We start from the raw sequence: 21,595 nt of genomic DNA on the forward strand, positions 1-21,595 counted from the left end.
TCCCGATACATATGGGACGGGTTTCGTCCGTACACTTGACGCCGTCGAGGTGTACAGGTTTGCGGGAAACGTGCGGGAAATGCGGTTGTAGCCTCGAGGCGCGTGCACAGACCGGCCCTGAGGCAGGTCACGCCTCGCAGCGCGGAGGAGACGGAGTGAATCTCTTCGTGACTTTTCACACATTTCCATCCTCCCGCCACTTGGTTTGCAACCTCTGCACACTGACCAGCACCCCGCACCTCGCGAGAACTGTACTCTCGACATCTTGCGACTCACACGAGCAAAATGACTGCCACAACTATGCACTTTGGCCCCGAGTGGATGCGCCCCAAGGGCACCGCGCGCCCTGCACCGTCGCCCCCGCTGACAACGTCCCCGGCCCCACCTGGGAACGCCTCATACTCTGCTCTTGTCACCCCTGCGACCCACCCGCCACCCGAGGGGAAAGATGTGGCTCACCCCTTCCGCTATTCCAAGGAGGAGATGCTCCGGATCTACAAGGAAGGAGGAGGCCGTGGAGGACTCGGTCTTGAGGTGGAGAGGTGGGAGGGCATCGTGCGCGAGATAGGCTACGATCCCGTTGGTCTCAAGGAGATGAGCGACGCGGAGAAGAAGGTAAAATTTCCCGCCCTATACGGCGCGCTAGGACCCTGCAGTGCTCAGTGTGTGTTATTGCGTCTTTTTTACAGCTTTACTCGGGCCCGCTGAACTCGGAAGTGCGTCGACGCCAGTCGACGGATTTTTTATCGCCTCTCACCACCACAGGCCTCGGGGAGCGTCCGAAGCTGGCACACGCTGGGTCGGGTGCCGGCAGCCCTATGCGGGAGCGGATCGGCAGCTTCATGGGGCGGCGCAGGGACAGCACAGGTAACGTCATCATTGTTCGCTTTGTGGGTGCGAACGTGCTGATCATCATTCATGGACAATGCGCAAGACCAAATGCCATTGACTATTCCCAGGAAGCTGTCGCTCTCCAATATGCAGGGCGCGCTTGCATCTCCGCGGGACGGCGCGCTGCCTTCACCAAGGGTGCGCCCTGGATTCGACGGGGTACTTAGTGAGACGTGGTCGGCACGAAGACGGAACGCCGAGCTTGCTAAGACTTCCAACGGACTCAACAAAGCCGACAAGGACGGCGACGGAGACGGAAAGGGTACAGATATTCAAGAACAGGAGGAGGAAGCCCTACATGGCTCCGAACGTGCGCAGAAGAACGGAGACTCTGGCGGAGGGACCTCTTCCGAGCTCAATACTGCGTATAATGGCGGTAACTCCAACAATAACACGTCGAACCAACTGAACGGACAGCTTGACAAATTATCGATCAACGGGAACACCCAACAACAGGGTTCAGCCAATCCGACCCAACCCCCGCCGGGCCTTGGGGATTTGTCCAGTATCGAATGGTCTTACTTGGATCCTCAAGGCAATGTCCAAGGTAAGATATTGTTGTGGCTTTTAGTGGTTAGGTGGCCTCACGGATTCAATCTCTAGGACCGTTCCCGGCGGACACCATGCAACGCTGGCACGAATTGAAGTACTTCTCGAGTGATCTCCTGATGAAACGGACGCACCTGGACACTGAGTGGACTCCCTTCGGTGTACTGATTGGTCGAGCTGGAGATCAACCTGTCTTCCTCACGCCCCTGGTACATGCTCCTACGCCACCTGGCTTGCCACGTCTAGACACTGTCGTCAACAACGGTATCCCTGAGAGAAACCAGCAGTCTCCGTACCAACCTGTGCCTACCCGCAATTTGCGCAGCTCGACTCTGGACTCCTACATGACGAGTAGTGGAGTAGCTCCGGAGTCACCTGCATCTTCTATGGGTGGTCGATTCGCCTCTCCCGACCCGGCTGTGTTCGACACTCGTATTGGAGGAGGACAACAAATGGGATTCAACCAAGGGGCGGAATCGCGCATGCCGTTCGCCGGCGGTCCAGGGCAGCGACGAGCAACTTTGAACCACGAGACCGGCGACCCCATATTCGGCAACAGGGCATTTGCCAGTCCTGTTGCCGGACGGACTCCTGGAGTTGATGGGATAGGATTTGGTAGGTGGTAATATATGTTGCTTGCGTCTTATGCGTCCTCACCATACGTCCAGCAGCGGGCGCTCACCCTTCTATCTTGAACGACACGACTTCTAGTCCCTTCGGACACAGGACTGTCCAGAACCCCGGCGTTTTGAACGGATATCCTGGCTCGTCCGTCTTGAATGGCAGTGATCTTGGATCCATCGGTGGGATGCATTCCAACCAGGGTACTCCTTCCAGGGTAGTGAATCGCGACCCTTTCGGCAAGCCGTTGGAGGACATCCACGGCGGTGGTTTCTCGAACACCTCCTCTCCCTTCATTTCTAACGCTGTACCGACGTTCCCTCAAACTCCGCTCTCGCATTTTGCAGGGCAGGAAACTCGCTCCTTACATACGATGACGCCCGACCGCCAGCCCGTAGCCCCTCTGTCGTTCGCTCACCAAATCCAGCAGCCTTTCGCACAGAGTCCCAGTTTCAACAACGCCCAATCACCGTGGCTCGCGCAGGAGGCCGCTCCGTTCCGCCGCCCGGGTCCCTTCGAACCCAACCACCCCACCTCGAACAACACGTTCGTCCCCCAGCCCATTGCGCACTCGCAATCATTCGGTCAACCTGCTCAGGGCGGGATCCCCGCCGCGCAATCACCGTGGCAGACTGCTCAGCCGGTGAACAATGACCCGTGGGGCGTCGCATCCTCGAACCTCACCGTTGCTAACCTCGGGCAACATAATGAACAGCAACGTCAAGCAGAAATCCACCACCAGCCGCCTCAGGAGAACGCCGCCGCACTCGCCGAACAGCCGCAGGCCCAAGCCGTCCCTTCTCCTACCGTAGCTCCCGCCGCACCTGCGGAGACCTCTGCACCTCAAAAGACCAGACGCAAGTCAGGTGCCCAAGCCGCCCCGCAAGCACCCAAGGTTCCCTCTCCTACTGCTGTGAAGCCTCCTTCGCCCATCCCTGCTCCACCTCCTATCACCGCCGCAACGTCGGAGCCCAAGGTGCCGTGGGCGGTCGACGACGAGAAGAAGCCTAGGACCCCTGGCGGCGCACTCAACTTGCGCGAGATCCAGGAAGCGGAGGCCAAGAAGACCGAGGCGCGCAAGGTCGCTGAGCGCGAGCGTGAACGCGCCGCGCGGGCCGCTGCCGCGAACACACAGGCTGAGGACTTCCAGCCGTTCACGGCGTCGTGGGGTCTCCCGACCTCGCAGGCTGGTGCTGCGCGTGCGAAGGAGACGCCTGCGGCTTCGCCTCTGACCACTTCCTCTTCGACTGCTGCTGCGCCGGTGTGGACGAATGCTACCAAGGCGCCGGTCGCGAAGAAGACGATGAAGGAGATCCAGGAGGAAGAGGAGCGCCGCAAGAAGCAGGCAGCTGCGAAGGAGAAGGAGTCGATGGCGGCTACCGCGCGGCGGGGGTATGCGGAGACGACGACCAAGGTGCGTGTATGCTGGGACTGTGCTCATGGGCGCCTGTTTGAACTTCAGGTGCTCTTTAGGCTGCTGCCCCCGTGCAAGTTGGCGGTGCGTGGACCACGGTTGGCTCTGGAGGCAAAGTGACGGCCGTTGCGACGCCGCCCGCGGTGGCCGCGGTGGCTCGTCCTGCGGCTACACCGGCGGTGTCTGCGAAGGCGGTCCCTACCGTGGCAGCTGCAGCTTCGCCGGTGGTTACCCCGCGTCCCGCTGCCGCAGTAACGCCGCGCCCAGTTGCTGCTGTCCTGAAGGCTACGCCGTCCAAGGAGGACAACTCTATTGCGCCTGGGCCGTCGTTGGAGTTCCTCAAGTGGATGAGCGACTCTCTGAAGGGCCTCAACAGCTCTGTCAATCGTGAGTTTCTTTCTCAAATACGCTACGATCCGGCTGCTAAATGCACTGATACAGTTGAAGACATCACGTCGATGCTTCTGTCCTTCCCGCTGGACCCGGACCAGTCTACGGTCGAGATCATCTCGGACCTCATCTACGCAAGCAGCACGACACTGGACGGCCGTCGCTTCGCCGCCGAGTTCGTCAGCAAGCGTAAGGTGGACGCTGCGGCACGCCCGAAGGGTGTTAGCGCGAGTGGGTCTGCGTCGAAGCCGCTGTCGATCGCGGACGTCGTGAAGGCGCAGCCGAAACCTGCGCAGAGCGAATGGGGCTTCAAGGTCGTGAACAAGAAGAAGAAGGGCGGCCGCGCGTGAAGGCCGATGGCTGGGAGGCTTCTCGGGCGCCGCTGGGACTGGGAGCGTGGCGCCTGCTATCTCATGTCGTGCTACATAATGGTTGTATAGTTGTTGTGCTCGTAATGCGCCCCCGCGAGGGCGCCGTGTTGTTGCGTATCGTACTAGTGTTGATGAATCTTATGTCTACCCCGCTCTGCATTGGAGTGCTAGTAGTGCTACAACAATGTAATGCGATGATCTCTAGCAACGGTAGCCTGCCCGATAATTTCAGGAGGCGCTACTGCTTCCAGCGGCGGCGTTGGTATCGGCGCTGACACCCATGTTGAATATGTCCTCCATGTTCATCATGTCCACCTCAGATCCTGTGGGGTGCTCGGTGAAGAAACCAGCATTCAGATCAAAGTCGAACCCGGCTTGGCCAGATGGCCCCGCGGAGCCCGAGCCAGAAGCATCCGGTTGTGAGGTTGCGGCGCCGAGGCTCGCAAGGAAAGCCCCTGGAGAAGGTGCAGCGACGGGAGCCTTCTGCGAGTCTGAGCCACCGGGCCCACTGGCTGCAGGGGTGTTGCCGCTGGGTGAGGCGCCGTTCCCGATGGAGGCGAAGATGTCCTCTCCCGAGGGTGAGGGCCCGACAGATTGGAGCGCGTTGAGCAGGTCGATGTCCATGCCGTCCTCGACCTTCAGTTTCATGTGCTCGCCATTGGACGGACCCGCTACCATGGTATGTGTGTCGAACATGTTCTGGTGCGCCGCGCCTGCCTCGCCCCCAGAGGTGTCGCCGAAGAACTGCATTTCCATGTCCAGGTCAAGCTCGATGGGCTTGTCTGCGGAGCTGCCGAGCGAGGGGTCTAGGCCCTCGCCGTTGCTGCCCATGCTGATGTCGGGGTCGACGGTGAGGTCGATGTCTACCGCTCGACCGTCGCCGAGCGCTGCCATGAGGTCGGGGCCAAGAGACGGTCGAGCTGAACGCGGAGCGAGCGTTACGGGCGAGGACAGCCCGTTTGGGAGCATCTCGTCGGGGTGTATGCGGAGCGCTGCGGCGGAAAGGTCGAGTTTCAACGGGAATGCCGGGCGCTGTAGGGAGGACAAGGAGATGGTGGACTGGCGGCGGGGCGTGGGTACAGAGGGCTTGGGGCGCGTGGTCCCGTCTGGCAAGGTCTCGATTTGAGGTTGACTCGGGGAAACTGGGGGCGTTGTGATCATGGCCGTGCTTGTGGTTGGCGAGGGAAGCTTGGGTGCGGCCGCGGCTGCAGCTTCTTCTTCTGCCTTGATACGCTGCTCTTCGCGCGTGAGATCGCGTTGTAGTACTGCGATGGCACGGAGCTGGTACGGGTTAGCCGCGGGCCGTTTCAAGAGCAAGAGGGTATCTTTACCAGCCGGGACTCTATTGCGTCGCATAGTTGGTCGTATCGCCCGACTTCGTGCCCCAGAGACGCAGTCAATGTTTGCGGGGGGTGCGGCGCGTACTTCTGAATGCCACTGCAGCGTCTTCAGCCACAGCAGGTTATGGGACAAGAATGGTCCTACAGTCTCTTCACGTCGGTGTAGAAGGCGTATACTTGGCCTGTTTTGACAACAGCTTGCTAAACATTGCGTATGAGAAATAGTGTAGATGCAGGGAGTACGAGTGGCCGCACCTGAAAACAGGTAGAGAGCGCGGTGATTTCTTCCTCCAAAATACCGCGCGGCGGCAAAGGGACCGGCGGTGGTGGCATAGAAGTGCTTGGTGTGGACGCGTCTTTCGCGCCAGGCGTACCGCTCGCATCTTTGGTAGTCGCAGATGGCTTGCGGATTGGTCGAGGTTTGGGAGGCATTGCGAGCGCGAGATGTCGCAGAGATGGTGGAGAGGAAGGAGTGGCTGGTGGTGTCAAATGTGGCTAGACGGATCGGGATGAGGCGCGTCTCGGCTGCTCATCCCTCCACTCTCTTGACCTTCCTCCTCATCTCTGTCGACGGCGACGACGACCTCGGCTGCATACCTGAGCTGAGCACACTAGCCCTGGCTGCTTTGTCGTCACCTACTGCTGAATAGAAGCTTGACGCATGCTACGCTAGTCCGCTTGCCTGCTTCCGTGAACCTGTCTGGTCTTGCTACACCCTCGTTGTGACCAGGACCAATCAATTCGGGTGGCAGATGCCTCTTTCGACAACGTCCTCATGGAATGGCCTTGATTCCGATCCCCCTCATGGTTCTGTTCTCCCTGTGAGTTCTCCCTCTTCACTGATTTCCCACCCGCAGCTCAATGTAAGGCCGGGGTATAGCGCCGTGCTCGCCATATAGCATCCATTCAAATTCGCAATCTTACCCCGTTCCCCGCCCGAGATGCCCTGGCTTCAGCCCTCACCAAACCATCTGAGCAATCCCAGTTTACTCCTTATGGTCACTATTCAGATGACCTCGACCTTACCGTTGGGAAGAAGCGCGGGAGGAGGATATCCGCCGCGAGCTCTACGTTCTCTGCGGCCAAGGAAAGCGACGAGAGCCATTACGGGGGTGTGGACCGCTCAGGAGACCCACCGCTGAGAAGACGGACATCATCTCGCGCCAGCATACCTCTGTCCACATCCGCGGGATCCTCCAGCCCTAAATTAGCACGGCGACCCTCGACTGCAGGCATTGGATCCGCCGTGCGACCAACACATCGACCCCGCACGCTGTCCCATGCATCATCACATTCTCTCCGTACGACGTCTTCGCATAACCTGTCTACGGACCTTACCACCTCGACCTCTTCTATCTTCCCCGGCCTATTTCAGGATACATCGCAGAAGAACCTCCAGAAGATACTACAGTCGCGGTTAGTGGAGACGTTTGTGACCATTACTCTACTGCACGACAAACCGCAAGCTGGGACGCGACCGAGTACACCCACAAGTGGCCGGGAACGCTCCCAATCCCGCCCCTCTACACCTTCTCGACCACCGAAAGAACCAGCCGACACATCCTCGTCCAGAACCACCCCTCTGTCCAAGACTACACCCAGGCGAGGTACTGTGGGGTCGTCAAATACTCCTATTAAACCGGCTACCCCTGCACGACATGCACCCTCAGCCTCAGCATCTTCTATCAGAAACTCCATGGCTCTCCACGGGAAGTCCACCTCTATCACCTCAATAGTAAACGGCCGAACCCCCAAGTCCCCCTCCGCCACATCCCCCCAGAAAGCACGTTTCCCCGTGCCGTCTTCCTTGGCCCTGTCTTCTGCGTCATCTCCCGCTACCAGCGCCACTATTCCCGATGGTCAAGCCAAGCCTCCTACCTCGTCCGCAGATGACCACTTGCCAGTACCAGACTACATCTCTCCAGTTCATTGGCCGTCAACGAATCCTGTGTTTCAGCTCAGCAAGTACGAGTTTGCGCCCAGTACTGACTTGAGCACGTCCAAGATGCGGGTCGAAGTATGGGGTCGCACGGGTGGCGGAGAGTCTCAGTCACCAGACAACACACGGCCTCCGGCAGGGAAGGCGGCAGACACCAAGGGTAAGGGCAAAGCGAAGCAGCCCGATGACGAAGCCACCAGCTCCGAGTGGCGGATATTGGAAACCTGGGACGTCGACCTCAGACATTTAACCGCTCTGACAGAGGATGTGAGTCTGCCGCATAGACTGAGCCATACCGGTTTAGTGACACCTTCGCAGCTTGCAGCTCGTCCAGGCCACCTGCCCTCGAACACGCTGCTGATCGCCCTCTCTACCGGAGAGACGTTCTATCTCCCTCCGCGCTCCCTAGGTCCTGCATCACCGGCGCGATCACCTTCCCCGAATGCCGGGTACAATTCGGACCCGGAAGGCGATTACGCCGCCTTTCTCTCGCCCCGGCCGGATGCGAGCTTTGACGGCTTGCCATTGAGTCCAGCGATGAGCGAGTTCGACGGCCATAGCCGACGAAAGGGGGCGGGGAAGTCCGCAAATTTGCAAGACATCCTCAAGTGCGTCGGTGGTGTCTTTGAGAAGTTTTTTTTATTAACGGCCGCTCAGGCTGATCAACCTGCAGGCGTGTATCTTGGACACGGAGCAGTCGTTGGGCGAGGTAGTGCGCGAGATCGACAAGACGGTCGTTCATAATGAACTCGGCGCACTAGTCAGTGTTTTCCTTGTTCTCATCGCCTGCGGAGCGACTGAAAGTTTTCTAGGTTCGAGAAGTGTCTGAACGGGATGCTTGGGTATCTGAATTGAAAGAAGAACAAGCGAAAGTCGATCGAGATTCAGAGAATTGTGAGAACATCTGACCGGCCAAATACCTCTTTGCTAACCTTGCTATCTAGTGAGAGCCCGCATTGAAGCGCGAAGACGAGGCTTACAACATCGACGCGAGACAATTGCTCAAGCGCGCCAGGCGCACGAGGAAGACCTCGCAGAAGAGTCACGGGTCGACGACGCTATCGTAGAGGAACGGTAAACTCAAATTTCATCCGCTAGCCGTTGCTCAATCTGACGATGAATGTCTTTAGGATCCGATTATCATCCCTTCGCAGCCTATTGCCCATCATTCGCAGCAACCTCATTTCCATCGTTTCATTCATATACCCTATAGAGCTCGTCTCTCCTCCAGACCTTCTCTTCACGGTCCTGGATGTACCACTCCCTATACCCGCAACGGCCACGGACCCGGCCCCGCCACTATCATTACCTGCGCACAAGGAGGTTACAGAGGACAGTGTCGCCACCGCGTTGGGATACTCCGCACAGGTCGTGCAGCTGCTCGCGGCGTACATGGGGCACAGGCTTATGTATCCTGTGACGTGCGTGGGCAGCAAGAGCATGATCAAGGATGGGATCTCAGCGATGGTTGGACCGAGAAAGTGAGTGGGCACGCACTTTGTGGCCGCTATTCGCATAGCTGACCGCGCTTACCGTTACGTAGTTTTCCGCTCTTTTCCAAGGGCGTGGACACGTACCGGTTCGAGTACGGTGTGTTCCTACTCAACAAGGACATCGAGATGGTAAGCACCCACACCGCGCGGGTATTTGACGCGCTGCTGACGCTATGTTTGATCATCTTAGCTCATGACGGAACGGAATCTGCGCGCGCTCGACATGCGCCATACGCTCCCGAATCTGAAGAACCTGTTGCTCACGCTCACCGACAACGAGCAGCACAGTATTCCGTAAGCTTCTGACAGAACGCCGTGTGCTGATGCGACGTTGACACTGAATGCACGATGCAGGGGCCATCGCGTCGCTTCGTCCTCGGTCTCCATCTCTTCCCTGCAATCGCAGTCCCCGATGCCGGCGACGACGCCGCTTCCGGCGTCCGCCGACCCGACGCCAGGTGCTGACATCGGGGATGCCGGTGCTGGCGGTGGCAAGCATTCTGCAGCTGACGAGCCGGCGCCAGCGTCCGAGAATGGCGCGGGCGTGGGTGCGGGCGCGTCGAGCGGCGGGACGCCCCCTGCGAGCGGGACGACGACGCCGACGAAGGGCCCGCAGCGCAAGGCGCGCGCGTTCCTCGACCTCGCGCCGCTGACGGGCTTCCTGTCGCTGCGCGGCCGCTATCCGACGAGCCAGAAGCCGACGGTGAAGCCCGTGGAGGCGTCAGACGCGGAGACATCGGCTGGGCAGGCGAGCACGGCTAACGGGAGCGGCGCACAGACGGGCGAGCCGGGGGACGACGGGGAGGATGAGGACGACAGGAGGACTATTCGCGCGGGGGGCACGGTCAGCGGGGAAGAGGAAGATGAGCCGGTCGAGGAGGGCAAGGGCGCGCGAGCCGCTGCGAACGGGGACGCGCGACATGCGCCGCTGCCCATCCCTGTCGTCGGGCGGGAGAAGGTGGCGGGGGACCACGGTGCGCGTTCTCCCCCGATGGTGGCGGGCTCTTAGAGTGTTTGAGTTGGGCGGGACGTCGTACACTATCCTTCATTTGCTTCCGTACATTACCGTTTGGCCGACATGTTTTGGCTTGTGCAGTGTTGTGCTATACGGATTGGAGTCGCTCCTTTGTCGTCGCGCGAGCCGACGCAAAGGCTAGTGTAGAACAGGCTTTACACTCGCCGCGGGTTCGCGTTCGAATCGCGGGCTTTCGGAGATGCCTCCGCGGCGCTGGGAGCGCGTCGGGTGCATAAATGAAATGTCGAGGCCGGTAGCGCCTGGGCACACGCTAGCACGACACCTCGCCGGATGTCTCCATGACGGCGGGGAGAGGCACCGACCTTCCGCAGAGGGCGAAGGTGGCCCAGGGATGCAGAACGAGGGCGGCGGGCCGGCGCTCGAGGCAAGCGGGCGTGCAGGCAGCGCGCGCGGAAAAGGGAGAATCGGTATTCCGAGAGTGGCCGGGTACACTCTTCACGAGCTCTTCACGTCGCGTAGGGTCGCGGTGCGCCTGCCTGCCAGGTGGCCGCTCGCGAGGGGCCAATGGAGTCGCCTGGAACGGCGATCTGGCGTTGTGGGCGCCGCGGGACTCGGGTGCGCGCGCTCGTCGTAATTTCTGGACGTGGCGAGGGCCGACAGGCGCAGCGTCGGCAAGCATTACGCAGCGTATCTCGCGACTGGGAATTGCAATGAGATAGAGGTGCACAGTGGACGCACTTGCGCATCCCCCCAGGGCCACAAAGGACAGACAGAGAGAGGCAAGGCCGCAATATTCGGCGCAATTTGGGAAAGGCTTTTAGCGTCCGCGGCCGGGCCGGGCGCTGCAACCGATTATGTACAGACGGACCGCGCCTTTTCGGGGAGGTTGCGCCGGGCGCCTGTGGTAGAGGCGGGGGCGGGGCCGGGTGTAGACTCGGGATTGGCGGAAGATTTATGGGAAAGAGCGAAGCGTAATTGTGGAAAGACGTTAGCGAGAGGGGCAGGCAAAGGAGACGGCAAAAAGTGAAGAAGTGCTGATGAGGGTTTCAAGGGGCGTCTTTCGCGCAGAGGCTCGGCCGCGCAGGAGGCGGAGGTTTAAATTCGGGGGTGTCCCCGCCGGGCGTACATTTAGAGTTCCCTGCTCTTCCCCAGTAAGGACGCTCCTGTACACCGCTAATAGTCCTCCCCACCGCTCTCGACAACTGCTTGCTATCAAAATTCGCCCCAGCGTACGCACAACCCCCTCCTCGTCGTCTGCGCCGTCCTGACCGCCCCCGCCCGCAGTACATCCGATACATTGTAACAACATAGTCGTTATAGACGGGCTAAAAATCGGCTGGCAGGTGCGCGCCCTCATTTTCGTCCTCCCCCGCCTCCGACACTCATCGTGCTCGTCACTCGCGGTGCGCATCGCCTGTGCAGGATTACCCTTGTGCAATTAGGCTTCTCTCGTTCTCTACTCTAACCGTGCTGCCCAATCTGTTCTTCGTCGACTACCTTGCTTCAAAAGTATTCGCCGTCCCTCTTTCGCTATGAGTACTACCTTGGATTCCTCTACTTCCCCCATCGACACTCGTCAGGCCCACGACGACAGGATCCAGAGCCCGCCTGCCTTCCTGGACCTCGCGGATTCGGTGCGTTGTATCCCGCGCCGACTCTCTGACGTATCCCCTGACACCCTTCTCTCGTGCCCCCGCAGGCCGCGAGACTCGGTGGTAATATCCAGGACGTGACCGCTGTGAGTGTTTTACATCGTGGCAACGCGACTCATCCTCTCGTAATTCGCTGACCGATCTTCGGCCAAAGCAGCAACGCGCTCTGAAGCGTATGGAACACGAGCGCCAGCGCGCCCTCCAGCGCAAGATGTTTGAGGACCAGATGCGCGCCCTCGAGCAGCAGCAGGCCAGAGAGCTGTTGACCATCCCGATCGAACAGCAGCACCTCGCTGTCTCGGCGCCTACCACCCCTCCGCGTGTCAACGCAGTGCTTAGCGATGACCACTCGCCCACCTACCACTCGGCCCTCTCCAAGTCTATTGTCGACGCGGACATGCTGTCGAAGGCCGTTGGGAACGCGGACAAGCGTAAGTCTGTCACCTACGCGCCCTCCGTGAACCACTCTCCGGAGATGCCCTCGGTCAACCAGTCGTTCGCTCGCCCGGGCGGCGCCAAGAGTATGCCCGCCAGTCGCCGTACCTCCGCTAGCGAGCACGATGAGGAGCTTGCCGGCCACCTGCAGGGACTTTCGCTTGCTGGCGAAAGGTCGGAGCGCATGTCGACGCAATCCGGCGTGATCCCGCAGTCGATCCTCCGGTCGAACAGCGGCCGCTTTGGAGGAAATGATGGCCATAGTTACGGCAACGTCTACAACGCTGGAATGATGCTGGATGAGCAGCTGGATCAGGAGATGCACAGTGCGTGTCTGCGTCCGTTTGCGCGCTTTGCATTCAGCTGATGGGTGTAGACGCCATGCGCCATCTCCCGACATCGGACGAAGACAAGTACTCCAACGGGTATTCGAACAAGGTGCGTGTCGTATTTGCAGCAGCGTCTAGCCTTCCCTTACCTACGCGTTAAGCTGTCTTCGTCATCCGCCGCCGCGCTCGATCTTGCGCCTCTCTCGCACCCGCAGCAGAAGTCTTCGGAATGGCCACAGTTCAACGGAAATGCGCGTCTTCCCGACGGCATGAACCGCGCGGATCGCCGCAATGTGACCAACCCGACGATGACCTTGTCGCCCGCCCTGGGTGACCTGCAAGGGAAGCCGAACGGCACGGTGTCTGGTACTACGACGCCACTTCTTCAGCAGGTGTCTTCGGGCCTCGCGCAAGGCCTTTCTTCGCGCCGCGGTTCTCCACTTAGCCTTGGTGATACGTTCTCATCTATCACCTCCGCCCGCTCTGTCCCCGCCACCCCCCTGCCTGGGATGCCCGGTTCGGCTGGACAGCTCCAGAAGGCACCTGGTACTCCGCTCTCCGGTGGCGACCCGCACAACATCAACGGCATCCTGAGTGCCCAGATGTCGCGTCAGATGGGCGACGACAGCGACCTGAACCCGTCGCTCTCGCGCATGCCCTCGGGTCAGTTCGACAACAGCCCTTTGAGCTTCAACTCGATCCAGTCGGGTATGGACGACGTACGTGCATACACCACCATTCAAGAGCCGTGTGCTGATCAAGTGATGCAGCAGTATTCTGGCGACAGTGTGTATGGGTTGTCGGGAGGTATGGACAATGACCGTTTCAACTCGTATGGGTTTGAACAGAACGGTCGCGGTTCTGCAGTTGGCGGTACTGGTTCAACAGCGCTCTACCACCACAACGGTGCGAAGTACGGCTTCAGCGTGAACGGTCGCCCTAGCCCGGCGGCAGTGGATAGCAAGATGAACGGGCTGCACGGTCCCAAGCACAAGCGCGGTGACATCGACCGGGAATGTACGTCAACCGGTCTATGGCATGGTACCACCCGATGCTAACTGGTTGGATGCAGTTAACCGCTTTGCTGGCACTCGGTTGGAGGACCTCGTGGGCGAAATCCCCCAGTTGTGCAAGGACCAGCACGGTTGCAGGTATCTCCAGAAGAAGCTGGAGGAGGGCGTTCCTGAGCACCGCGATATGATCTTCCGCGAGACTTTCAGTCACTTCGCGGATCTCATGACGGGTAAGCAAAGAAGCATCTTTGCCATGCGAGAGGACCCTAGTGCTGACGCATGTGTTAGACCCCTTCGGGAACTACCTCTGCCAGAAGCTGCTGGAGTACTCGACTGACGAGCAGCGCAACGTGATTTGCGAGTCCGTCGCCCAGGACCTGGTCAACATCTCTCTCAACATGCACGGCACCCGCGCGGTCCAGAAGATGATCGATTTCCTCTCTACGCGCAGACAGGCGAGTGTTTTTTCATCCGACCTTCCACCCCGCTTACAGGAGACCTGGTAGACTGACCTCAGATGCAATGGTCAGATTCACTCCATCATCCTTGCGCTGAGCCTGCACGTCGTTGTCTTGATCAAGGACCTGAACGGCAACCATGTCATTCAGAAGTGCTTGAACAAGCTGGCTCCGGAGGACAACCAGGTGTGCTTGGCTGTTTCAGTGAGCTGATCGTTTCAGCGCTGACTGAATGTCTTGTGCGGCACGCAGTTCATCTACAACGCGGTCGCTGCGAACTGCGTCGAGGTCGCGACTCACCGTCACGGCTGCTGCGTGCTCCAGCGGTGCATCGACCATGCGTCTGAGCATCAGCGCGTCCAGCTCGTCAACGAGATCACGTACAACGCGCTGACGCTCGTCCAGGACCCTTACGGCAACTATGTAAGTTTCGGCGTTACGCCGTGCTTGCGGCGGATCGTTTCTGTTCTGATACCGAGTACTGATGCGCAACAACAGGTCGTGCAGTACATTTTGGATCTGAACGACAACCGCTTCAGCGATGCTGTAATCCGGCAGTTCACCGGGAACGTGTGTGCCCTTTCGGTGCAGAAGTTCAGCTCGAACGTGATCGAGAAGGTGCGTCCGCCACACTTCCCTAACTCCGTGGACGGAGGTGTCTGACCGTGGCGCACAGTGTGTCCGAGTTGCGGAGCACAACACTCGCAAGATGTTGATCGGCGAGCTGTTGAACCGAACGCGCCTGGAGAAGCTTCTCAGAGATTCCTATGGCAATTACTGTGTCCAGGTCCGTTTTCCCGCGCAGTTACAAATCTTCGGGGTGCTCATTTAGCGTCGCTTGCAGACTGCATTGGATTACGCGGAGCCTGCCCAGCGCGCGCTCCTCGTCGAGGGCATCCGCCCGGTTCTGCCGCTTATCCGGAACACGCCGTATGGCAAGAGGATCCAGAACAAGCTGCAGCGGGAGCACAACGACACGTACGGCGGCGGCGGAGGCGGCGGCGGCTACCATCACAACCAGCAGGCGCTGGTCAACATGGCGCTCGGCAATCAGGGCATGGGAGGCATGGGCCACGCCGCGCACAGCGGAGGCCGCCACATGTCCCACCTCCAGGCCGGCGCTCTCGCGGACGCCTACACGGCGCAGAACGGCCTGTATGCGCTCCAGGGCGGCCCTGCGATGCATGCGCCGCTGCACGGCGGGCTCCAGTCGCACCAGATCGACAGCTACGTGATGCAGGGTTCGAACAACCACAGCCCGGGCCTCACGCCGCCGCAGAGCCACGCCGGCGCGTTCTCGGGCATGTCGTCGTACGGCAGCGTCAACTCGTTCCCCGTCAATGTCGCGGACCCCTACCAGCGGTCGTTCGCGTACGGCATGTAATCTGGCCCCGCTGCTCTCTGTCCCTCGTCTGTGCTCTTTCCAAGGTTCCCAAGGTCTCTAGCGTCATCGTCATCTCCGTCTCGAAACAACGAAAACAAGAACAAGAACATCAACATCATATGCATACCTTCGTCGCTCCTTTGGCCTGCCCCCCGTAATCGCCCCCGCGCGCCGCGGGGCCATCCCGCGGCGTGCGGGATTATACCTATGCTGGCTTGCTATGAACTCTGTTCAGTATCCTGGCTCCCCTCGCCCCGTCTACCCCGCCCGCCCGCCGGGCGCCATGCATTCTGGGCACCCCATCAACTATATTACCATCCACGCGCAATTGTATTTTGCACATCCGCATCCACAGGTGTTTCGTCATATATATCTCGCTCTTCTCGCTTTCCCGCCTCCCCTCCTCCTTCCCTTCCCCCCTGCCCCGCCCTGCCCTTTCTGCGCCGTCCTCGCCTGGGACGGCGGGGTGTGGGGAGGGGGGACGTCTCCGTCGCCTCGATATCATCTACTCGAACCTTTTATATCTCTCTCGTTGCTGCTTGCATTGCTCCGCGCCCCCCGACACACCCATTTGTACTGCGTACTTTTTCACACGTGTACAGCGTACCTTTGCAACCCACCTCTCTCTCCCACCGCCCATTCCTAGGCCCCGTAATTTGTCTTATAGTATATCGAGAGCATTATTTGTTTGTCATCCTGTACTTATTCTGCAATCTACGAGTCGTTTGATTAGGTTCAGGACAAACTAACGGTGGGATATGTGCGATACTTAGCCTTGCAGCTTCAAGTTCGAGGGGGACGTGGCACTGGATGGCGCGTCGACGCAACGCGTCGGGAGCAAATGTGCACGTGAGACGCGTCAAGGTCGCTGCAGCGCCGCGGTACTTGTGCTTGTACGCTTCTTGACCTGCAACCACTACTTGCATTAGACAGGATGAGAAGACGGGATTTCGTGCCATCCCCGACGCCTCCTGAAGATTATGACGGCGACTCTGACAGAGAGTGGACGGTCGCGGGCGTGGTCGGACAGAGCATTGATACGTTCGGCGTAGAGAGGTAGGTCACTGAACACTCCCCAAGCGATACTGAAGCAGATGCTAATCCCGTGCGGTCAGATTTGAGGTACGTTCCGCCTCGTACTGCGTACGTTCGCACCGGATGCTCACATTGAGACGAATCGCCACAGGTGCAATGGGGAGACGGCTGGCAGCGCAAGGACGGGACAAACACGACCTGGGAGCAGCTTGGAAGCAGCGACACCGTGGATTCGCTCATCCGGCGGTGGAAACGCAAGCAGGAACAGAAGCGCCTCGCCGCCGCGGAGAGATTCCGGGGCGTCGCGGTCGGCATAAGCAAGCACCAGATGCTGCATGAGGACCGCACAACGTACGAGCTCGTGCGCGGGGAGCAGGAGCTCCGACGGCTGCATCCTGGGGTAGAGGCCATGCCGTTCGAGATTGACGGGCCTCTGAAGAGGATTAGGCCTTCGACTTCAACTGTGAGCGAAGGAGGGTCCACGAGGGCGAGGGAGAAATCGCGGTCGCGGTCTCCAGAGGTGCCGTGGCCTGAGCCGCCACATCCACAGCGGCAGGTCAGACCGATCCCGAGACGAGTTAATGTAGCGAGGGTTCGGTCCTCACCAGATGTCTCTGATAGCGACCCCCTTGTAGCCGCGCCGCCGCCGCAGCGCCTCAAGCTGACTCGAGAGGCTCTGCAGAGGCAGTGGGCGAGCAAGCTTCGTGGTTCTGCGTCTGTAACGTTCGTTAACGAGGTCAATACGGAGGAGATTCCGAGTCTGGTCAATGGATTCCAATACATCGAGCGAAGCTATGTCCGGTGAGTCGAAAACATAGAACGGATAGACTTGAATCAGCGGAGACTGACAGCCGTGATCATAGCGCACCAGACGTGCCCGCGAATGACCATCTTGCGGACATTCTCGTGAGCTGTGAGTGTGGGGAATGCGTCGATGCGGAAGAGTGTGGGTGCCAGGACCCATCCGAGCTCACGGACGGTGTGGGCAACAAAGTCTTCGCGTACTCTAAAAGGGTAGACCCCAAATTCTCCGCCTCCGCGCCCACCCCGCTTATTTTTATTTGTATCGCCGTCACGCAGGGCCTCTTCAACTTCAATCTCCCCTCGGGCACGGAAGCGATTGAATGCAACGCGGTACGTCTGCGTTCACCCTTTGCGTGATCTCGCGGCTCCTGACGGACTCGCTCGCAGTCCTGCTCGTGTGACGACCAGTGTCCAAATCGTGTCGCGCAGCTCCCGCGAGACGTGCCCATCGAGGTATTCCGGACGCGCGAGCGCGGCTGGGGCGCACGCGCAACGACGGCGCTGCCCAGAGGCAAGGTCGTTGGCATATACACAGGGCTAGAATCTCTCCCTCGCCTCGATCGCTAGGAGCCATGCTGACGTGTGGGGTGCAGGCAGCTAATGCATGTGTCGGCATTTCGATTTCCGGACGAGAAGCTTGGCTGACGCGCTTGGGATATCCTACAGCCGACGGGAAGAGGCGGGTCGCCGGTACGATGAGCGCAAGTCGTATATCTTCGACCTGGATGTGCGCGAGAGCGCGGAAGACGAGGACGAGGACGAGACGGAGAAGTTCAGCGTGGACGGGCATGCGTACGGTATGCCCTTCATCTTCCCGCCTTTTCCCGCCGAGAGAGAGTTGCTAACGTGTAGGTCGACAATAGGGAACTGGACGCGATTCGTCAAGTATGGCATCCCTATCTCTAACTCATGCGTCTCCGATCTTAGACTGAGCGTACGCTTCACAGCCACTCGTGCGAACCGAACATGAAAGTCTACCCCGTCGTCTGGGACACCATCCCCGAGGCAAGTTCTTACACCAGCTGCTCGCCTCCTCCTGAGCTATGCATCGACCGAAGCACACTGACACTCTGCGCGCCCGCCCCCATAGCTCAACCAGCCGTACCTCGCCTTTGTGGCCACACAAGACATCCCCGCACGCACGGAGCTGTCGATCGACTACGACCCGAAAGCGGGCGAGGAGGCCCGCACCGCGAAGCAGAAGGGCCGGCAGGCCGTCCCCGAGGGTGCGCGCGAGTGCCGGTGTGGCACCGACAGCTGTCGAGGCTGGGTGCGGGTATGAACGCCGCGCGGATGTGCGCGGTTAGTATGAGGGCCAAGGCGTTTCGAGCGAGCGAGCGAAAGGGCGTATCGAGACAGCGGGAGGACGTGTTTCGCAGGGATGCAGTAAAATACAGGCAGGGTAGATACGCGCGGGCGGGGCCGGGTGTACAAGTAGGCGTAGGTATTCTAACAGTGCTCGTTTCCGACGGAAGGGGTGCTCGGGTGGTGTCGTCAGAGGCCGGTGGGGATAAGGTATATACACGGCAAACCAAGAAATAACCGATATACAGGGCCGAGATCTCGTAACAGTCCTCCGAGTCCTGCTCCCACGGCGCGCTGTAGCAGTACACTCGCTAACCAGATGACCTACACGGAGGGAGGGGGATGTGGTGATGTCCGAGATGTATACACTACATAGCGCGCCGCAGGAGGACGCGCGGCGTGCGTTATTGGCGGATGTGCATCTTCTTGAACAGGCCCATCCACCCGCCCTCGACGTGCGGGAGATGGTGGTGGTGGTGCGTCGCGGGCACGTCGAACGACCCGGGCATCTGCAGCTCCGGCGTCTCGCGCCCGTTGTCGGCTTGGGTCTCCGCCTCTAGGTGTTGCGTCTGTTCCTGCTCGGATGGATTTGATGCGGGCGCGGCGGGATGCGCGACGTTGTCTGTCGCGTGTAGAGGCGTGGGCACCTTCTCGTGCAACGGCTCGGGCGCGTTGGATTCGTGCTTCAGCTCGTGTGCCTCGCTCGGACGTTCGGGAGAGGCGCGCGGGAGAGGCGCGTCACCGCTCACACCTTCGCTCTTGCCTTGCGCAGGCGAGGGCTCATCCTCCTCGGGCGCGGTCACCTTCACATACTCGTTCTCGCCCGGGTCTGATGGCTCACGGGCAAGAGACGCAGCGGGCGGGTGCGCGGCGCTCGGGTGCTCGTCGTCGTCATCATCGTCGTCTGTGTCGATGACGGACCCGGAGCGCCAGCCGCCCGAGCTTGCCGTCGCGCTGCGTGAGGACGAGGATGAGTTGAAGCGGTGGAGCGCGCGGGCGCCAGCGATCGCAGCGCGCCAGCGTGCCTTCGGGTCGAAGTGCTCGCGCAGGCCGGTGAGGTCGTGCTCCGTCGACGGTGTGTGGTCCGTCAGCCACTAATGCGAGGTTAGTGTGAGCCTGTCAGCGGGATGAAGGGGTAAATGGAGCGTACCTTGTGCTTGAGCGCCTCCTCTGCAGTGGGCCGTTTCGCCGGGTCAGGGTTGAGGAGCGATTTGACAAAGTCCTTGGCTATTTGGGTGTTCAGTAGATGCCGATGCGAGTCGGAAGCGAAGAGGCAGCATACCTTCGGGCGAGACGTTGCCCCAGTAACGCTCGTGGAACTCGATCTTCGCCTCCGTCGTCTCCCGAATTAGCTCCTTCACGTCGTCCGAGCGGAACGGGGAGTATCCGCAGAGCATGACGTAGGTGATGATACTGCGCGGTGCGTCATGCTCGTCAGTATATTGCATACAGGGATGGGAAGGGGAGGGACGCACCCGGTAGACCAAATGTCGACGGCCTTGCCGTGGCCCTTCTTGTTGAGCACTTCCGGCGCGACATAGCCGAAGCTGCCCGCGAGGGAGTGTAGCTGCTCTTCCGGTGAGTGCAGGTGCTTCGCGCTATATGGGTGCAGGTGAGCGGGTGCCGTGAGCCGGGTGGAGATGTGGCTTACATGCCGAAGTCGGCGATGACGATGTCCGAGTGCTCGTCGTGTGTGCGGTAGAGAATGTTCTCGGGTCTGTGAGAGTCGGTTTAGGAACGCGCAGTGTATGAAGGGGGAGGGGCTTACTTGAGGTCTCGGTGAACGATGTCATGGTCGTGCAAGTACTTCACGCCAGAAAGTATTGACCTGGGTATATGCTGTTAGCAGCTGTTATGCGTGATGAGCGGGTTATGGCCTACTTGAGTACGGCAACCGCGTCGGATTCCGTGAACTTGCCCTTCTTCGTGATACGCTCGAACAGCTCGCCACCTTGCGCGAGCTCGAACGCGAGGTAGTACTTGGAGCGTGACTCGAACCATTCATAGAACTTGACCTGAAGCAGCGTATTAAGCACCACGCACGGCGCAAAGCATGTTCAGGGCCGAGTACTCACAATGTTCGGGTGGTCGAGCCCGCGGAGGACCTCCATCTCGCCCCAGACGCTGCTCTCGTTCCCCTTGACCTTCTTCTTGGGGATCACCTTCAGCGCGACCTCGACAGTCAAGCCATCTTCGGGATGCTGCTCCTTCTTCGGCTTGGAAGAGAAGGAGGTGCTGGAGTTCGTGCGCGAGGCTGCTGGGGGCTTGCTCTCGCTGGGCGGGGCCGCGGTCTCGCTCGGGGCGGCAGCGGCCCCACGGAGGGCGACGGGGGTCTGGCCTGGCGGGACGTGCCATGTTGCACGCTACGCAGAGGGATTGAATTGACCGCGAAGTGATATTGAATGTTGGCGCGCAGCAGCGAGCGCAGATAAGAGGTCGGGGCACGGTTGGTAGAAGTGAACGTAGTGGTCAGACGAGTACCCGGTGGATCACAGAGCGCGCGCGACGTACCATAACCTTGCCGAATGTGCCCTCGCCAAGGACCTTGTGAATCTCATAGGCCTTCTTCTTCTGGAATGAGGGGGGCTGCGGAAGCAGCGCTTCCGATATAGACAGGGTCATCGCGCGGAGACGTTTGCGCGACGTCGTGCTTGGCGTGCAGGGGAAAGAATAGGTGGGCGGGCGGCAGTTGCCCTGGAGTCTGGGCGAGAGGGAGAGAAGGCGAGAGAGCGGGGGCGCGTGTTGATGTGAGAGGGTGCAGGGCTGTACTTTCCGCCCCCAGTCTGGTCGATGCTGGTTATCAGCCTGGCGTCTCGCGCACGCGCACCGTGTGCAGCCGTTCGCGGGGCGTTCGAGAGCGTTCTAAGTCGCTGTTTGGAGAGCAGCGGTCGGTAGAGTACGCGCGGGCGCGGCGTTCGCGTGCAGAGAGGATGCGGAGGGAATTGCGCCGGCGGGAGGCCATCCGTCCCCTTCATACTTAGCCCAGATATTGATGTGGAGTGAGCTCGGGCGGTCCTCAGGGTCCTAGGCACCCCCGCTCGCTTGCCCTCAACGTCATCCCGCGTGGTTTTCTGGGACCTCGAACACTCCTTGGACCTACACCTCCACGTTCATGGCGCTGGCCACAACGCGTTCTCTCTCTCTCTTCCCTCCTGTAATCCTGCATCTTTTGCCATCCCAAGCTTCAACTTTTCAA

At 60.0% G+C, this 21,595-nt stretch overlaps 6 protein-coding genes across 6 annotated transcripts; 4 read left to right on the forward strand and 2 right to left on the reverse strand.

Moving 5' to 3' along the window:
- Positions 1-221: 221 nt before the first annotated feature.
- On the forward strand, positions 222-4,438 carry TRAVEDRAFT_68686 (uncharacterized protein). The gene is made up of 7 exons (XM_008035054.1): positions 222-615; positions 690-867; positions 935-1,438; positions 1,495-2,055; positions 2,109-3,475; positions 3,535-3,862; positions 3,917-4,438. The coding sequence occupies exons 1-7, from the start codon at positions 286-288 to the stop codon at positions 4,213-4,215; spliced, it is 3,567 nt and encodes a 1,188-aa protein (XP_008033245.1). The 5' UTR covers positions 222-285; the 3' UTR covers positions 4,216-4,438.
- Positions 4,439-4,641: 203 nt separating this feature from the next.
- TRAVEDRAFT_105647 (uncharacterized protein) lies at positions 4,642-6,008 on the reverse strand (the record flags this gene model as incomplete). The annotated part of the gene is made up of 4 exons (XM_008035055.1): positions 4,642-5,517; positions 5,568-5,673; positions 5,722-5,777; positions 5,832-6,008. Coding segments are annotated over 4 exons (1,215 nt in total), but the record flags the coding sequence as incomplete, so codon positions are not given.
- Positions 6,009-7,272: 1,264 nt separating this feature from the next.
- TRAVEDRAFT_68688 (uncharacterized protein) lies at positions 7,273-10,017 on the forward strand (the record flags this gene model as incomplete). The annotated part of the gene is made up of 9 exons (XM_008035056.1): positions 7,273-7,782; positions 7,834-8,123; positions 8,173-8,275; positions 8,328-8,409; positions 8,460-8,589; positions 8,646-8,996; positions 9,059-9,137; positions 9,199-9,302; positions 9,363-10,017. 9 exons carry the CDS (start codon positions 7,273-7,275, stop codon positions 10,015-10,017), a joined length of 2,304 nt encoding a protein of 767 aa, XP_008033247.1.
- Positions 10,018-11,149: 1,132 nt separating this feature from the next.
- TRAVEDRAFT_26016 (ARM repeat-containing protein) lies at positions 11,150-15,886 on the forward strand. Its single transcript, XM_008033706.1, has 15 exons — positions 11,150-11,213; positions 11,269-11,327; positions 11,407-11,618; positions 11,684-11,722; positions 11,791-12,397; positions 12,448-12,509; positions 12,616-13,119; positions 13,171-13,417; positions 13,473-13,643; positions 13,702-13,868; positions 13,920-14,057; positions 14,124-14,294; positions 14,370-14,489; positions 14,548-14,658; positions 14,716-15,886. Exons 3-15 carry the CDS (start codon positions 11,517-11,519, stop codon positions 15,253-15,255), a joined length of 2,979 nt encoding a protein of 992 aa, XP_008031897.1. The 5' UTR covers positions 11,150-11,213; positions 11,269-11,327; positions 11,407-11,516; the 3' UTR covers positions 15,256-15,886.
- Positions 15,887-16,618: 732 nt separating this feature from the next.
- TRAVEDRAFT_55782 (SET domain-containing protein) lies at positions 16,619-18,449 on the forward strand (the record flags this gene model as incomplete). The annotated part of the gene is made up of 10 exons (XM_008034227.1): positions 16,619-16,753; positions 16,943-17,091; positions 17,154-17,304; positions 17,371-17,424; positions 17,482-17,630; positions 17,688-17,696; positions 17,761-17,891; positions 17,958-17,979; positions 18,042-18,099; positions 18,185-18,449. The coding sequence occupies 10 exons, from the start codon at positions 16,619-16,621 to the stop codon at positions 18,374-18,376; spliced, it is 1,050 nt and encodes a 349-aa protein (XP_008032418.1). The 3' UTR covers positions 18,377-18,449.
- A 54-nt stretch (positions 18,450-18,503) lies between these two features.
- TRAVEDRAFT_140435 (Pkinase-domain-containing protein) lies at positions 18,504-21,085 on the reverse strand. The gene is made up of 9 exons (XM_008035057.1): positions 20,911-21,085; positions 20,475-20,762; positions 20,281-20,414; positions 20,168-20,227; positions 20,051-20,116; positions 19,875-19,997; positions 19,682-19,812; positions 19,550-19,626; positions 18,504-19,493 (listed from the first exon to the last, which is right to left on the reverse strand). The coding sequence occupies exons 1-9, from the start codon at positions 21,019-21,021 to the stop codon at positions 18,804-18,806; spliced, it is 1,680 nt and encodes a 559-aa protein (XP_008033248.1). The 5' UTR covers positions 21,022-21,085; the 3' UTR covers positions 18,504-18,803.
- Positions 21,086-21,595: the final 510 nt, after the last annotated feature.

This window comes from Trametes versicolor (genome assembly GCF_000271585.1).
Source record: "Trametes versicolor FP-101664 SS1 unplaced genomic scaffold TRAVEscaffold_1, whole genome shotgun sequence".
In the NCBI taxonomy this organism is placed as follows: Eukaryota; Fungi; Basidiomycota; class Agaricomycetes; order Polyporales; family Polyporaceae; genus Trametes; species Trametes versicolor.

Excerpts from the sequence above, each read along its gene's own strand:
- TRAVEDRAFT_26016 (XM_008033706.1), top strand. The coding sequence starts at position 11,517 with ATGAGTACTACCTTGGATTCCTCTACTTCCCCCATCGACACTCGTCAG. Across the intron at positions 12,398-12,447 it reads GCTGGATCAGGAGATGCACA|ACGCCATGCGCCATCTCCCG; the intron begins GTGCGTGTCTGC and ends TGATGGGTGTAG. Across the intron at positions 14,659-14,715 it reads ATGGCAATTACTGTGTCCAG|ACTGCATTGGATTACGCGGA; the intron begins GTCCGTTTTCCC and ends CGTCGCTTGCAG.
- TRAVEDRAFT_68686 (XM_008035054.1), top strand. The coding sequence starts at position 286 with ATGACTGCCACAACTATGCACTTTGGCCCCGAGTGGATGCGCCCCAAG. Across the intron at positions 616-689 it reads TGAGCGACGCGGAGAAGAAG|CTTTACTCGGGCCCGCTGAA; the intron begins GTAAAATTTCCC and ends TCTTTTTTACAG. Across the intron at positions 3,476-3,534 it reads ATGCGGAGACGACGACCAAG|GCTGCTGCCCCCGTGCAAGT; the intron begins GTGCGTGTATGC and ends GGTGCTCTTTAG.
- TRAVEDRAFT_140435 (XM_008035057.1), bottom strand. The coding sequence starts at position 21,021 with ATGACCCTGTCTATATCGGAAGCGCTGCTTCCGCAGCCCCCCTCATTC. Across the intron at positions 20,763-20,910 it reads GCACATTCGGCAAGGTTATG|CGTGCAACATGGCACGTCCC; the intron begins GTACGTCGCGCG and ends CCCTCTGCGTAG. Across the intron at positions 20,228-20,280 it reads GACGCGGTTGCCGTACTCAA|GTCAATACTTTCTGGCGTGA; the intron begins GTAGGCCATAAC and ends GCATATACCCAG.